The sequence below is a fragment of the Pezoporus flaviventris genome, unplaced genomic scaffold (assembly GCF_033815535.1).
Source record: "Pezoporus flaviventris isolate CSIRO_AGI_PZ_B2104156 unplaced genomic scaffold, CSIRO_AGI_Pfla_v1 ptg000066l, whole genome shotgun sequence".
In the NCBI taxonomy this organism is placed as follows: domain Eukaryota; kingdom Metazoa; phylum Chordata; class Aves; order Psittaciformes; family Psittacidae; genus Pezoporus; species Pezoporus flaviventris.
In genome coordinates, this window is record NW_026892614.1 from 21,863,556 (window position 1) to 21,877,591 (window position 14,036).

The 14,036-nt window shown below is 42.0% G+C and overlaps 2 protein-coding genes across 2 annotated transcripts in view; both read left to right on the forward strand.

The window, feature by feature from the left end:
• The window catches only part of TAB2 (TGF-beta activated kinase 1 (MAP3K7) binding protein 2), a 313,346-nt gene that overhangs the window by 84,973 nt on the left and 214,337 nt on the right, over nucleotides 1-14,036 (forward strand). The window lies entirely within an intron of this gene.
• Nucleotides 1-14,036, forward strand: part of UST (uronyl 2-sulfotransferase) — a 168,155-nt gene that overhangs the window by 84,939 nt on the left and 69,180 nt on the right. The window contains exon 4 of the mRNA XM_061471522.1: nucleotides 6,295-6,374. Coding sequence (XP_061327506.1) covers nucleotides 6,295-6,374 — 80 coding nt within the window. The remainder of the gene's footprint in view (nucleotides 1-6,294; nucleotides 6,375-14,036) is intronic.

The window sequence follows — 14,036 nt, forward strand, 5'->3', positions numbered from 1 at the left end:
CAGTAGAGGAAGGTAAAGAACTCACAAGAAAGATACAGAGATTTTTTTTTTTTTGTCCTATTTTATCAGTGTTAGTAGAGACCAGAGTGTGATCCAGCTGACCTCACTTGGAAAATTCCAGTTGCCTCACCGTTTTTGTACATTTTGACCTCAGATTCTCCCAGTGAAATAACAGCAACTTAAAAAAAAAAGTGGTAATGTTTTGGCTGTTGTCTGGGTGGGATTATTATCAGATTCTTTTTGTTCCCAGTAGAATTTACCTATTGCAAACACTGAACCAAACAGGACTGCTATGAACAGTTAGCTTGGGGAACTGGCTGTTTTCAGAAGAGGGAAAGGTGGTGTCCTCTCTCACAAGCCTTGAGCTGAGTTTTTAAGCAGGAACAATGCTGTGGCTGGAGCAAAGCCATCCTCCACGTTTCTCCCCTCTCGGAGAGGGCCTGTCCAGTCTCCCTCAGTCATTTAACTGTGCCATCTGCTGGATTGTGATTTGCAGTACAGCAACAAATGCATGAGTGATGCTGAGCCGTTATGGTTTAATTTCTTCAGCATGGCTAACTGAGATCCTACAGTAGTAGCGTAGGATGGTAGACAAAGGAAAAACCTTTCCGTTTGGATATTGCCTTCTGATGTTCTTGCTCAGGTGGGCTTTAAGATTCAGAAACAGCTTGTGATTTACAGGATTGCATCTCTTTGCAGATCTGGTCTTCTTTAAAGGTCCTGTTTAAGGATCAGTGCAGAAAATTAATTTTGGAGGAAAACTTACAATAAAAGCTTAAGGAATCACAGTGGTAGAAAGATATTATGCTAGGGAGCAAATCAGCATTTATGCTAAAGACCCTGTTCTTTACAATAAAGTGTTTATGGAGAGGTGGAATGACAGCAGATGTGTGTTGACCACACCACAGAGGTATTTGCCAAGTGCTTGTTGTGGTTTCTCATCTCTGCAGGCTTTTGCCATGCAGTGTGCCCAGTTCTTTTGGTTTGCTTTTGCGCTGCAGTTGAGCTGATGTGGCTGGGCCATGCCATAGGCTCCACTGGTGGATTGAGAGCATGTGGGCATGAGATATCACTGCCTGCCTCTCCAGTCTTTGTGTCCTGGCATTTCCTTCTCCCTGGATCCTTGTTTAGCAGCATGAACCCTCTGGTGCAATTTAATTAATTTCAAAAGCAAATTGCTGTCTTTTTCAGCACTGTTTCACTGCAGTAACCTGACTTTCCCAGGAGAGCTCATGGTAGCAGCAAGAAAAGGAATGGCTCTTCATGGGCCCTTATCCTAGTGAGCATATGCTCCATTCAAGCTTACTCCAGATATTTCTACAGCTGCTCCCTCTAAACATGGGTGTGTTCTGGTTCATCTCTTTCCTAACAGTGTTTGCCAGGGTAGTTTTTCTTCTGCTGCTTGTGCTTTTTCATGTCTTTCCAAACTTAGATTGGTTAAGACAATCTCCTACATCATTTGCACTTGTATGTCTGTCTCCTACATAACTCATTCCCTCCAAAGGTGCTTTGCTTTCCTCAGCTGTTCTCCTCTGCTCAGTCTTCCTCTGTGTTGGTACTCTACACTAGCTATCTTGTAAAACCCAAGAACCAAAACACCAAACCAAGAGCAAAAGAACCCACTGGAGACCTTACTCCTATGGGAGACCTTTCAAAATTTGTTTGTTTTTTTTTTTTTTTTTTTAAAGTCATCTTAAAAGGAGGCACTGTCTAATGTTTGGCTTCTTAGACTGAAATCAGTTCAGCACAGTGGGATCAGAGAGAGGTAGGCCCATGGGAAATATGGCCACAGTTTGCATGTGGCTGTGAGCCATTACAGTTACTTATTTTTCCCTCCTGACATCTGTGTGTTGTTTCTGTTAAGCCTTACTTACCCTTTTGGCACAGTTTTTAAAAGGATGGTTTTTGCTTGTTTGTTCATATGCACATTGTAGCTTTATCCACATCTGCTTGCAAGTCTAGTTCATCATTAAGTGTCTAAATGTGAAGGTACTTTTAAGTCAAAACAAAATTCTGTGCGTGCTTTGGTCTAAGCTATTCTTATAGCTCAAGAGATTGAGTTTGGTAGCAAGGGATTTTAAAAAAGCCAGGAGCCAGATGCTGTCCTACTCTCTGTGCATCTTTCCAGACTTTGCTCCAGAGGCAGAAGTGCCTGTGCTGGTACAAAAACTGGTTGACACAAGCCTGACACTGACATCAGGTGAAGTGCAATGGGAAACATGATAGTGGTGTGATGTGAATCCGCCTGGTGCTAGCAAATTGGTACCAGCCCTAGGGAGAGATGAAGAGTAAGGGAGGCTTGCATGGTGCTTTGTAACACTCACATATACTACTCCCACACGTTTATGTAGTGGTATTATGTTAAAGGTGCCTGACTTTTTAAACTCAGTGGGATTAATCTGTATATGTATACTATCTGTAAATATCCATATTTATACTCTAATGTTTGTTTTTTATTTATTCCAAGATGCAGTTACAGTGGTGACTGTAATGGCATGAATGGAGTTTTTATTCCATATCAGTAACTTTTTTCTGTCATCTTCCTTCATTCATTCATGCAGATACAGTAACACAGGTAAAATGCCAATAAACATAAGTAAAGCTTCGTACAGTTCTGAGAATTTAAATTCTCTTTCACTTTTCTGGGTAAAAACAAAGAAGCCAACTGAGACATCTGATAGACAGTCTCTAGAGTCTCCCCTTGTTTCATTCTTCAAGATGAATGAATATAATTTTTTGGCAGACAGAGTCCTGAAAAAATGTTGGCTTGTTTGGTTTGCAAGGGAAGCCTTTGTCTCATCAGGGAATTAACAAACAGTAGCCAATTGCTTGTTCCAATTATTACAAAGTTTCCTGGGCTTTCTAATTCTGGTTTGGGCAAGCTCTTCTCTTCAGGTTTATTAATTTCTTTTTCACAACATTTATGTTGTACTGAAGGAACTGTATAAAGATCTGTTTGTACTTGAATCAACCAGTCTGGGGTCTGTATATGACTAACTAAAGCAGGGGGGCTGTTCCCTTCTTGCCACTTTTTTTAAAGCACACATCTGTCTGTTTTCTCTTGTTTCTCTTTTCTTTTCATATTGTCTTTCTGTTTGTGGTCTTTTAAGTTCCATCCCCTTGGGTTTACAGCCCTTCGGACTTAATATATCTTCGTATTCTAATACACCGTGATGCACTTTTGTTGTGGTTTAAACTCAGCCAGACAGCTTGTTCACTCACTTCCCCCCCTTCTTTCCCTCCCCCTACTCCCGGAGGAACAGAGAGGAGAATTGAAAAGAATGCAACTCCCACGGGTTGAGATAAGAACAATTTAGTAACTAAGGTGTAACACAGATCACTACTGCTACCACCAATGATAACAATGATAAAGAAAATAACAAGGGAAGAGAATACAACACCTCACCACCAGCCAATTGATAACTCACTCCCCCAACCCGACCAAACACCGACCGATACCTCCTCCAACCCTGCAGTCTACCAGCCCTTCCGGCTAACTCCCAGTTACATCCTGGGCATGACGTGCTGTGGTATGGAATACCTCTTTGGTCAGTTTGGGTCAGGTGTCCTGTCTCTGTTTCCTCCTGGCCTCCCCTCCTCCCTGGCAGAGCATGAGGCTCACAAAGTCCTTGGCCAAACCAAAACATCTCTATCAGCTCTGTTCCCAAGCCGAAAGTCAAAACACTGCACTGCACCAGCTACCAAGAAGGAGAAAAATGACTGCTACTGCTGAACCCAGGACAGTATCCACCCCTTATTCTATACCATTCACGTCATGCTCAGATCCCACATTTTCAGTATACTACCATCACTCTTATCTTAGTACATGGACCAATCCCTATAAAGCTGCTGAGTCCATTGGTCCATGATGTCAGGCTTCATCTCTTGTAACAGTCGTCCTGAACAGGAGAGACTGTGTGCAGTATTCACACTCGTGAATAACCTGGGCAATAGTGTCCATTGCTAAGTCCACCCCTCGACCATGAGCCCATCTCTGTGTTGCATCTCTGCTCTGATGGCCTGAATGTCATGGGCCCACCAGGCTCAAAATAATTCACTGTCCCCTTAAGCAGTTTCTGCAGCTTGTTGCTGGGGACTCCATACAGCTCCTTCCATCTCCGATGCTTCCAAATTACTGGAGGAGCCCAGTGGACTAGATACTTGCCCATACTGTCCCACATGCCCTGCCACTCATGACTCTCCAGCCTTGGGGAAAACCTCTTGGTCCCCCTCTATCGTCATCTAACCCCAGAGAAGACCCAAACCTGACTCTGCTTAACTTTTGAGATCAGACAAAATGGTCGTGGGTAGAACACAGCCTGTGTGTGTGCCAACATGCTGATCCCCACCACAATCAGCAGGCAGGTCCCAAGGATACCCAAAGGCCATTCAAAACCTTCAGAACTCTCAGTTGATGCTGCTGTACTTGTCACTGGGGCTGGTGTAGCTGCTGTGCTTGCCGGCTCTCCCACCACCGGCTTCTCTTTTCCTGAGTCCAGCTCTTCCTCCTCTGCCTTGCTGGGAAATGCTGCGTGGTCTCCTGCATCCTCCTGGGGCTCGGCGGGCGGCTTCCGCGGAATGCTCTCGGCCGCCGCGGGGTTCAGCTCCTCCGCAGGCCTCGGGTCCTCCGTAGCCTTCCAGCTACCAAGAAGGAGAAAAATGACTGCTACAGCTGAACCCAGGACAGCTTTCTTAGACTTAATATGCCTTGATATAAAGGGTCTGTACCTAATATGCCTTGATGGACTTGAACTAATTTGATAGGAAAAGACCCATCTTGAGAAGACAGACAAACTGAGCTGTTTGCTTCAGTCATCATCGTACATGTATGTGTATAAAATTGTTGAGGCAGAGGAAAAATAGGTAAAAGCATATAAGTTTCTGCACTTGTTTATTTGGTTCTAGAAGTTAAATAGCTGTAACTTGTGTAGTCTGCAAGAAGAATGCCGGTTATGTGTCCTAGGAAAAAATGGAGATAAAAGATGGATGAGAAGCAGTAAGATGTGACATCCAGAGTAAAAACCATGGCAGAATATCAGTATAGCAAAACTGGGAGATAGCAGGAAAAAAAATTACAATTGTTGTCCCTTAAATGTAGTTTAATATTTGTTATGGCCCGGACATTCTTTTCTACAGTGTTCTTCAGGATTTTAGTGCAGTAACTCATCACATGCCAGTCAGTTTATCTTGGCCTCTGTTTAACAGACTGTTATTTTGTCTGTGTCAGGTATAGGATTCAAGTTTTATGAAATAGATTAATTTTTTTTTTTTTAAGTCTCCTTAATGGTGTCTAAATTTAGTACATCAATTGATATGGCTCAAACCAGAATGTTTGGTTTACCTTCTATCCCCCCCCCCCGTTTATGAATTTCTATTACTTTCTGTATTGTTTTCTACTAACCAGTTTGCAAAAATCAATAAACTTATCATTTCAAATGCATTTGGTTTCAACGTCCATAGCATAACATGCATTTGAACACGGAACAGAAAATCTGAACATAAATCTTAGTAAATTAATAATAAGGAAGCAAAATTAACCAGGGTGTCTCAACTCACTAGCATGGTGCTCCACTAGATGCTTTGTTTTCTCTGCATCTAGATAGAGCTCAGCTTACGCAACCTAGATACTCATATCCATGGAGCGCTGTCTTCAGTCTATGCTGTTTACATTACTCCATTTTAGTGATCTGAAGATTTTATTTATTTCTTTTTAAAAAGTGAATGTGCCTGAACTAGAACTTAGCATCATCTTTCTCAAAGTGCCCAGTTAATCTGTACTCTTAATTTGCTGTAATAGTGAAAGGATTAGGAGTATGAATTTCTGTATTTAAACAGGTGAATCAGTGTTTTGGCAATGTTGGCTATTTTTATTCTTATATTAAATTGGTCATTGGCTCAGCTCCTACTTTCTGTTACAATTTCAGACGTTTTACATTTTGGCATTCTGGTGAAAAGAGCCAGTGTTTTCAGAGGGCAGCTGCCACTTGCAAAGTTCTGGTGCAGATTTAGGCAGAGGTTAGAGTTTTCCTTTAGTTTATGCCTTTCCTTAAACTGATATAGGAAGTACGTAAGTTCAGTGATGGCAGGATGGTGTCTGCAGCTTAAACTTTCTTGCTTAGACATGAAATAGTAATTATTCCTGCTATCTTGATGGCAGTGTTTGGGAGGTATAGTGGGGAAGGGTTCCTGAGTAATTCAGACGTGAAAATTACATATGTTGTTTGTATAGTTGTATCTGCCTCAAAATGTGCATTGATGTAACCTGGAAAATGTGATTTGTTAATTCTTTTTTAGATGGAATTGATTAAAAACATAAGCACTGCTGAGCAGCCCTATTTATTCACTAGACATGTTCATTTCCTCAACTTCTCAAGGTAAGGCATTTTTTCAATTGTTTTTCATTGATTTCTATTAATTGTAATACATGGAATGTTTTCCCTCCTTTTTACGTATAAACAATAAAATTTACTTCCCCTCCCCCTTTCTGGTGCTGGGAGTCACATTCAGAAGTTTGGAGGGTTTTTTTTTTTCCTCTCTTTGCTACGTAATAGTTACATGGAGTATGTTTCTGAAAAGCCAGGATGCTATTGCATGCCTTTGCCTCCAAGCTGATCTAGGTTTACAACATTTCCAGCCAACATGTATGAGCTGGTAACTTAGGTCTTTAAACTGTGCACATTGTTGCAGAGGTTTTCTCTCTGTATAGCTGGATACTAATATGAGATTGAAAACTCCACTGAGTGCATTAATTTTCTACCCGGAACAACTCTTCACCAGTTTAACCAATTTAATTTTGTTCTGACAAAATAGTCCCCATTCCACAGGGTATGGAAGTAGTTATAAACCATGCAGATGGATTATGCTCTGTATCATGGGAGTGCAGTCCCTCCTGGCAGCCATTTAAAAGTATGCAGCAAGACTAGAGACATTTATAGCATGGAATGTGAAGAAAATTGAATTTGGATGAAACTTGGAAGGAATTTTTTGAAGGAGCAAGTGATGCCAATTAGCATTTAGCCAGGACACAAAGGTTAAAGCTGACTGCAGATGGTTATTGCCCAAGTTGTAAGTTTAATTTGGAAATTATATTTGGGAACCATGCCATCTGTGCCACTAGGTTGGACTCCATGCATTTACATTAAATAAATGTTTGTAGGAGTGTGAATTTCATTAATTTTCTGCAGATCTTTGCAAGAGGTTGCTTATCTTTCCAGCATATTGTTTTTGTGGTAATATCAGTGCATGTCCTCTGAATGTATGGCTTGGGAAGATAGTGTAGTAAAAAGTGATAAAATTGCGGGGGGAATGGAAGGGGAAAGAAAAGAGGAGAGGAGGCTGTTGTTCAGGGTTTGGTTTTGGTTTTTTTGTGTTTTGTTGGGTTGTTTTGTTGGGTTTTTTTTTAGAAAATATGTTGAGCAGTTGGAATTTCACTTGAGATATCAACTTAAGTAAGACCATGATTTTGTTACAGGAAAACAAGAAGAGTTAAAATTCCCATTTGTGTTCTCTATTCTGATTCCATGAGAGTTCCATTTCTAATATATTATCTTTAAAAAATGAAACTCATAGAATAGGATGTCACATCTTTAATAAATGATCTTTCTGCCAAATTGCAAGATCAAACAAGTACCCACATAAAGAGATGTTTCTTGATTAAACTGTTTTTTTAGAGAGGGGACACAACATTAGTACATGAGAAAGAAATGAACATCATTGCCTCTTTTTTCATCCCAACATCCCATGCTCTATACATATGGTGCATCCTTGCCACGTTGGTAACATGTTCCTTTTGTTGTGTATCCATGGGATGAAATCTCTCTGCATTTTTCTTCCAATACAAATCCTTGAAAACATATAAAAATTATATGAGATGTGTAAAAGTATTTGCAGCTTCCTTTTTGGCTGTTTGTTGCAAACCTGGAAAACATATTTTTCATTTTATTGAGAGGACATGTGGTTTAAGTAGTAGCTGTAGAGTAGTGAAAAGACTAACCTTTAAACGAGACATCATTGAAGTACATCAACATTGCTTACTATTGGTTAAACATTTCCTAGTGTTTACTGATAAATAAACATTTGAGAGTTTTAGTCTGTGGTTTCAAAATTTATTGGTGCTATTACAACTAACAGTGAATAGCGTTGAAGAGTTGCTCTGTCCCTTAATTATAGGGTGATACGTTTCTGTCTTTGTAACTGATTTCATTAGGAACTTCAGTGTCAAGTATCTATCTTGCAGAAATTTCAAGAATGTGATTTAAAACCACATTATGAATATTACAGAATTGTGAAAGCATTTTAGTATTACTGCATTTTTCTTTTTAAACTGATCCTTTATAAACCACCTCTAGTGACTTGAGCTGAACTCAAATTGTCTGTGGAATACATTTCTTCCTGTTTGCCACAGCTCTTCTGCCAGCTCACATGAAAGCCATGCAATACCCCAGAAACTAAAAGAATGAGGGTCAAAGTATTGATGTGGTGGTTTCTTGGCTGACAGCTGAAGACCTTAGACAGCAGCTTGCTGTCAGCAGCTCAGGACAGTGGGGAGTGGGATGGGTGCTCAGGGACAGGTAGACCACTGACTGCAGGCTTAGGGTGGCTTCAGATCTGTGAAAGGCTCAAAAATCAGCTTGAAGATTGAAGAACCCTACTTTGGTGACAGCCCTTGCTCCTTCCCAAGGAAAGGGATGAGGCTTTCTACATACCGTTGTAGCAGAGCCATTACTGGAAATAGTGAATTTTTGCACGTGCAGTCATCCTGGGCATTAGTACAGTAATAAAACTCGTTTCTTGTTTGGCATTTTATACCTTTGAAATCAAGCCTTTGTTTGCAGGAAGGGATAAAGAATGCTTTATTCTCCTTTTTTTCCTGCATATATCAAGCTAGCAGACGGGTATATATATATTATAAAGCATGCTCTGCTTGAAGGACACTCTAGGGACAAAAGGAGTCTCTTCCATTTGCCTTGCACATACCTGCTTGAGACCTTTCAAGATCTGTAGGTATTGTTAAGCTGTTTTAGAGGCTATCACCAAGGTACTAGAGATGCAGTCATGCAAAACATAAGTCTGCTTTGCTTTTGCATAGAAGTGAATAATTTCTGTTGGAAAAGACCTTGAAGATCATTAAGTCCAACCATTAGCCAAACACTGCCAAGTCCACCACTAAACTGTGTCCCTAAGAGCCACATCTACAGTATTTCAAATGCCTCCAGTGATGGTGACTCAGCCACTTCCCTGAGCAGCCTGTTCCAAAGCTTGGCAACCCTTTCAGTGAAGACATTTTTCCTCATACCCCATCTGAACCTCCCTGGCACAACGTCAGGGCAATTTCCTCTTGTCCTATTGCTTGTTATCCAGGAGAAGAGACTAACACCCACCTCACTACAAGCTCCTTTCAGGTAGTTGTAGAGCGCAATGAGGTCTCCCCTGAGGTCTCCCCTGAGGTCTCCCCTGAGGTCTCCCCTGAGCCTCCCTTTCTCCAGACTAAACAACCCCACTTCCCTCAGCCCTTCCTCATCAGACTTGTGCTCCAGACCCTTCACCAGCTGTGTTGCCCTTTTCTGGACCTGCTCCAGCACCTCAATGTCTGTCTTGTAGTGGGGCCCCAGAACTGGCCTCACCAATGCTGAGTACAGGGGGATGATCACTGCAATGAGTCTGCTGGCTCTGCTATTTCTGATAGAGGCCAGGATGCCATTGGCCTTCTTGGCTGCCTGGGCACAAACTGGCTTACATTCAGCCAGACATCAGTCAGCACCCCAAGGTCCTTTTCCACCAAGCAGCTTTCCAGTCACTCTTCCCCAAGCCTATAGCATGGCATGGGGTTGTTGTGGCCCAAATGCAGACCCAAGGCACTGAGTCTTCTTAAAGCTAATACACATGGCCTCAGCCTGTCATTCCAGCCTGTCCAGATCCCTCTGCAGAGCCTATCTTTCAGCAGATCAACACTCCTAGCCAACTTGGTGTCATCTGCAAACTTACTGAGGGTGCACTCGACCCCCTCATCCAGACTGCTGATAAACAAGACATTAAACAGAACTGGCCCACTGCTGAGCCCTGGGGGACACCACTTGTGACCAGTTGCCAACTGGAGTTAACTCCATTCACCACCACACTTTGGGCTTGGCCATCCAGCCAGGGGTTGTTTACCCAGCAAAGAGTACAGCTGTCCCAACCATGAGCAGCCGGTTTCTCCAGGAGAATACTGTGGGAAATGCTGTCAAAGGCCTTGCTGAAGTCTAGAATGACAAAATCCACAGCCTTTCTCTCACCCATTAATCAGGTCATCTTGTCATAGAAGGAGATCAAGTTTGTCAAGGAGGACCTGACTTTTACAAAGCCCTGGTGACTGGGCCTGATCACCTCATTGTCCTATACGTGCCGCATTAAGGCACTCAGGATGATTTGCTCCATTACCTTCCCTGGCACTGAGATCAGACTGGCAAGCCTGTAGTTCCTTGGATCCTCCTTCTGGCCCTTCTTGTGGATGGGAGTCACATTTGCTAACCTCCAGTCAACTGGAACCTTCTCAGTTAGCCAGGACTGCTGATAGATTTTGGAAAGTGGCTTGGTGAGCACTTCTGCCAGCTCCCTTGGTATTCTTGGGTGAATCCCATTCAGCTCCATAGGCTTGTGTGCGTCTAGGTGGTCTAGCAGATCACTGACCATTTCCCCTTGGATTATGAGCCTCATTCTGCTCCTCATGCCTGTCTTCCAGTTTAGGGGGCTGGGTACTCTGAAAATGACTGATCTTACTACTAAAGACTGAGGCAAAGAGGGCATTAAGTACCTCAGCCTTTTCTTCATTCTTACTGGTGCTTCTCAGCTTCCCAAACAATAGTAAGAAAAACAAACCTGACTTGCAATTAACATCACTGATGTGAATAGCAGCAGTTTCTTTCTCTTCTTTGATGTGAGTGAATTTCTACATAATGCTTGTCAGAGGAAAAGCTTCTATTTCCAGTGGTTTGCAGCTTCTGTTCCCAGCCTCTCCAGTGCAGCTACAGCTAACTTTAGGAGATGATCCAGTGCCTTGGAAGGGTGACTGTTCCATCCAGTGCATTTTGGGACTGTTTTTTTTGGGGAAGATGGTCCTGCTTATTGGATTCTCCTGTACTTGTGATTCCTGGGTGAGGCTTTTCATTAGGTCTTTGTGGTCATTGTATTACTCATCCTAAATGCTGGACTGACCTCCCCAAGAAACCCCCAGAGGGCTTTCTTCTATTAACCCTATTTGGAAATGTGTTTATACAGAGAGGTAAATGTTTCAATGCTTTTTCTCTTCATACCAGCTGTTAGCTACTAGGGATTTCTTTGTTCTTGATTGGAAAGAGTGTATTTCTCTGAAGTTTTCCATAAAACCATCCAGGCCGTGTTTGATGGCATTGTGTTACACCACTTCTGCCACTTCCTTGGTTCCAGTTGTCTGTCAATTTTACTGTCAAATTGTGTGGCTAGTTTCTAATGAGTATTTCTCTGGCTTTTGCTCCTTATTGACTGGAATGATTTTCTGTTCACTGATATTTCTCCCCATGCATCTGTCTGCTGCTGCTGTCTCCAAACAACTTTCACTCTTCCTTTTGATCACAGGTACTCTCAAACCTCTTGCTGGTGAGTATTTTTCTAATCCATTTAATAACTCTGTGGCTCTTCTCTGAATCTTCTCCAGCAGTTCTATGTATTAAGTGTAAGCATCAAAACTGTACTCTGGACCTGTACCAGCTTCACTAATGCTGTATGCAGTAGAAAAAAATAACTTTGCAGTCACCATGCCTATACTTACTAAAGCTGCAGTTATGCCAGAGCAAAATGGGCTTTCAGGACAAAGTTGTTTTTCCAGTGTGTTTCCTAGGTATTTTCCTGATCATTCTTTATGAGGTTGCCATTTCCCATTTTACAGAAATGGCTTTCATTCCTTGTATTTAAATGTGTTAACCAAGGGGACATGAAGTGTGCAAAATTACTAGCTGCTGTCCTACTGCAGTCAATGTTCTGAAGAAGAAAATTAATTGAATAGTAAAAAAATAATATACTCTTTATGTGTACTCTCAGAATGCTGGGATCCATTGGCCTATGTTAACAAAAAAAACCCAACAGATAACTTTTTTTCTCATGTGCCCAAGGAGCTCTAGAAGTTGTCAGTCATAACCTCTGCTGTGATCTATAGTGCACAGGGTAGAAGCACCCACCTCCTTTTGCACATAACTTAGGAATTTGGTATGTTTGTGTCCTGGGTTCAGCAGTAGCAGTCATTTTTTCTCTTTCTTAGTAGCTGGCGCAGCTCTCTGTTGTTGACTTTTGGCCTGGGAACAATGCTGATAACACCGATGTTTTTAGTTACTGCTCAAATGTTTGGTCTGGCCAAGGACTTTGTGAGCCTCATGCTCTGCCAGGGAGGAGGGGAAGCCAGGAGGAAGCAGAGACAGGACACCTGACCCAAACTAGCCAAAGGGGTATTCCATACCACAGCATGTCATGCCCAGGATGAGAGTTATCCGGAAGGGCACTCATTGCTCGGTCGGGCTTGTTTCGGCAGGTGGTATCGTATTCTCTTCCCTTGTTATTTCCCTTATCATTACTATTATTGGTGGTAGCAGTAGTGGTTTCTGTTATACCTTAGTTACTGGACTGTTCTTATCTCAACCCATGGGAGTTACATTCTTTTGATTCTCCTTCCCATCCCTCCGGGTTTGGGGATGGGGGGAAGGGAAGAAAGGGGGTGGGGAGGGAAGAGAGAAACTGTATGGCTGGCTTGCTGACAGGGCTTAAGCCACAACAGTTTGCCTCCACTTAGGGACATGTGCCCGAAGAGGTCACATTGCAGGACCAGGATGACAGGTATAATTTATCTTTGTCATATTCCAATTCTTTTTCAAAGTCAGTGCTGCATGTATTTGAAAAGAATTGTGGGAGCCATTAAATTAGTAAAAATACTGTTATATTTTTATATCTCTTTCTGAATTGAAGTTTTTATATACTAATGTTGCCAGGAAAAGCATCCAAAATATACATCAGAAACAAATATTAAAAAATGTCTCTACTCTATGAAGGTAAAGATTTATATGCTGATACATTCGCCGAGATTGCAGGTGCTATTAGTAAATCCAAGCAATACAGTGTTAGAGTGCAGAAGCCTTGAAGAGCTAGAATAACCTGCAGAGAAACAACAAAAGTTATTTCAGGATAGGTGCAGGTTGTTGGCTGTTCTTCATCATAAATGCTGCTTGGTGTCTCTTAGCCTGGAAAAAAAAAGAAGCATGAAGAAGCTTCAAGTCTGGAAAAGTCCCACTTGACCTCTTAGAAATCTTCATCTGATTATAACAATTTTTGGGCAGCTCTTCAAGATACTTGGTGTGAGCTCCAAGTGTCACAGATTGCAGAGAAGCAGAAAGAACTTTTGTAGGAATGCACAGGGGTGGTGAGGCCATGGTTTTTGGGTCAGGCTGAGTCAGGGATAGGGAGAATCACACCACTCACATTTTGAACACAGGAGGGCAGCTTGCCTCTCTCCAACACCAAACTGTTATCTTCCACGCATGTATATATGGACCCTCATTCAGGCACAGTAAGAAGCTTGGCCCCTCCCTCCTGTCTCAGGGTAAATGGAAGTTTCAGTGGAATGTGTAAAAATCTAAAGATGTTCTTCTGTCAGTAGCTGGTAGGTGGCTTTTGCTTGTTTAAGAGTTGGCTGATTAGGTCAGGGTAAAGTCACAGGAGGGAGAAGCATTAAAAAGACCACCCAGAGAGAGAAACAGGCTTTTTCATGTCTCATTGGAGCCGTGAATTCTTAATTTCTGCAGTAGTTTCTGGCCACTGGGGAGTGATCTCCTTTAAAATTTCCTATGATGTGGTAAGGAGATGCAGAGATAAAACATGGAGTCAATTTAATCTTACATTTTAATTAGCCCTTATAATTCAGTTCAGTATATCTTGTTTGTTCAAAGACAGGATGAATTATCACCCAGCATTAGTATGTAAGTAGTCATTCTTCCTGCACTGTCAGGCTGCTGCCCTCTTCTTTCTTCCAGCTGCAG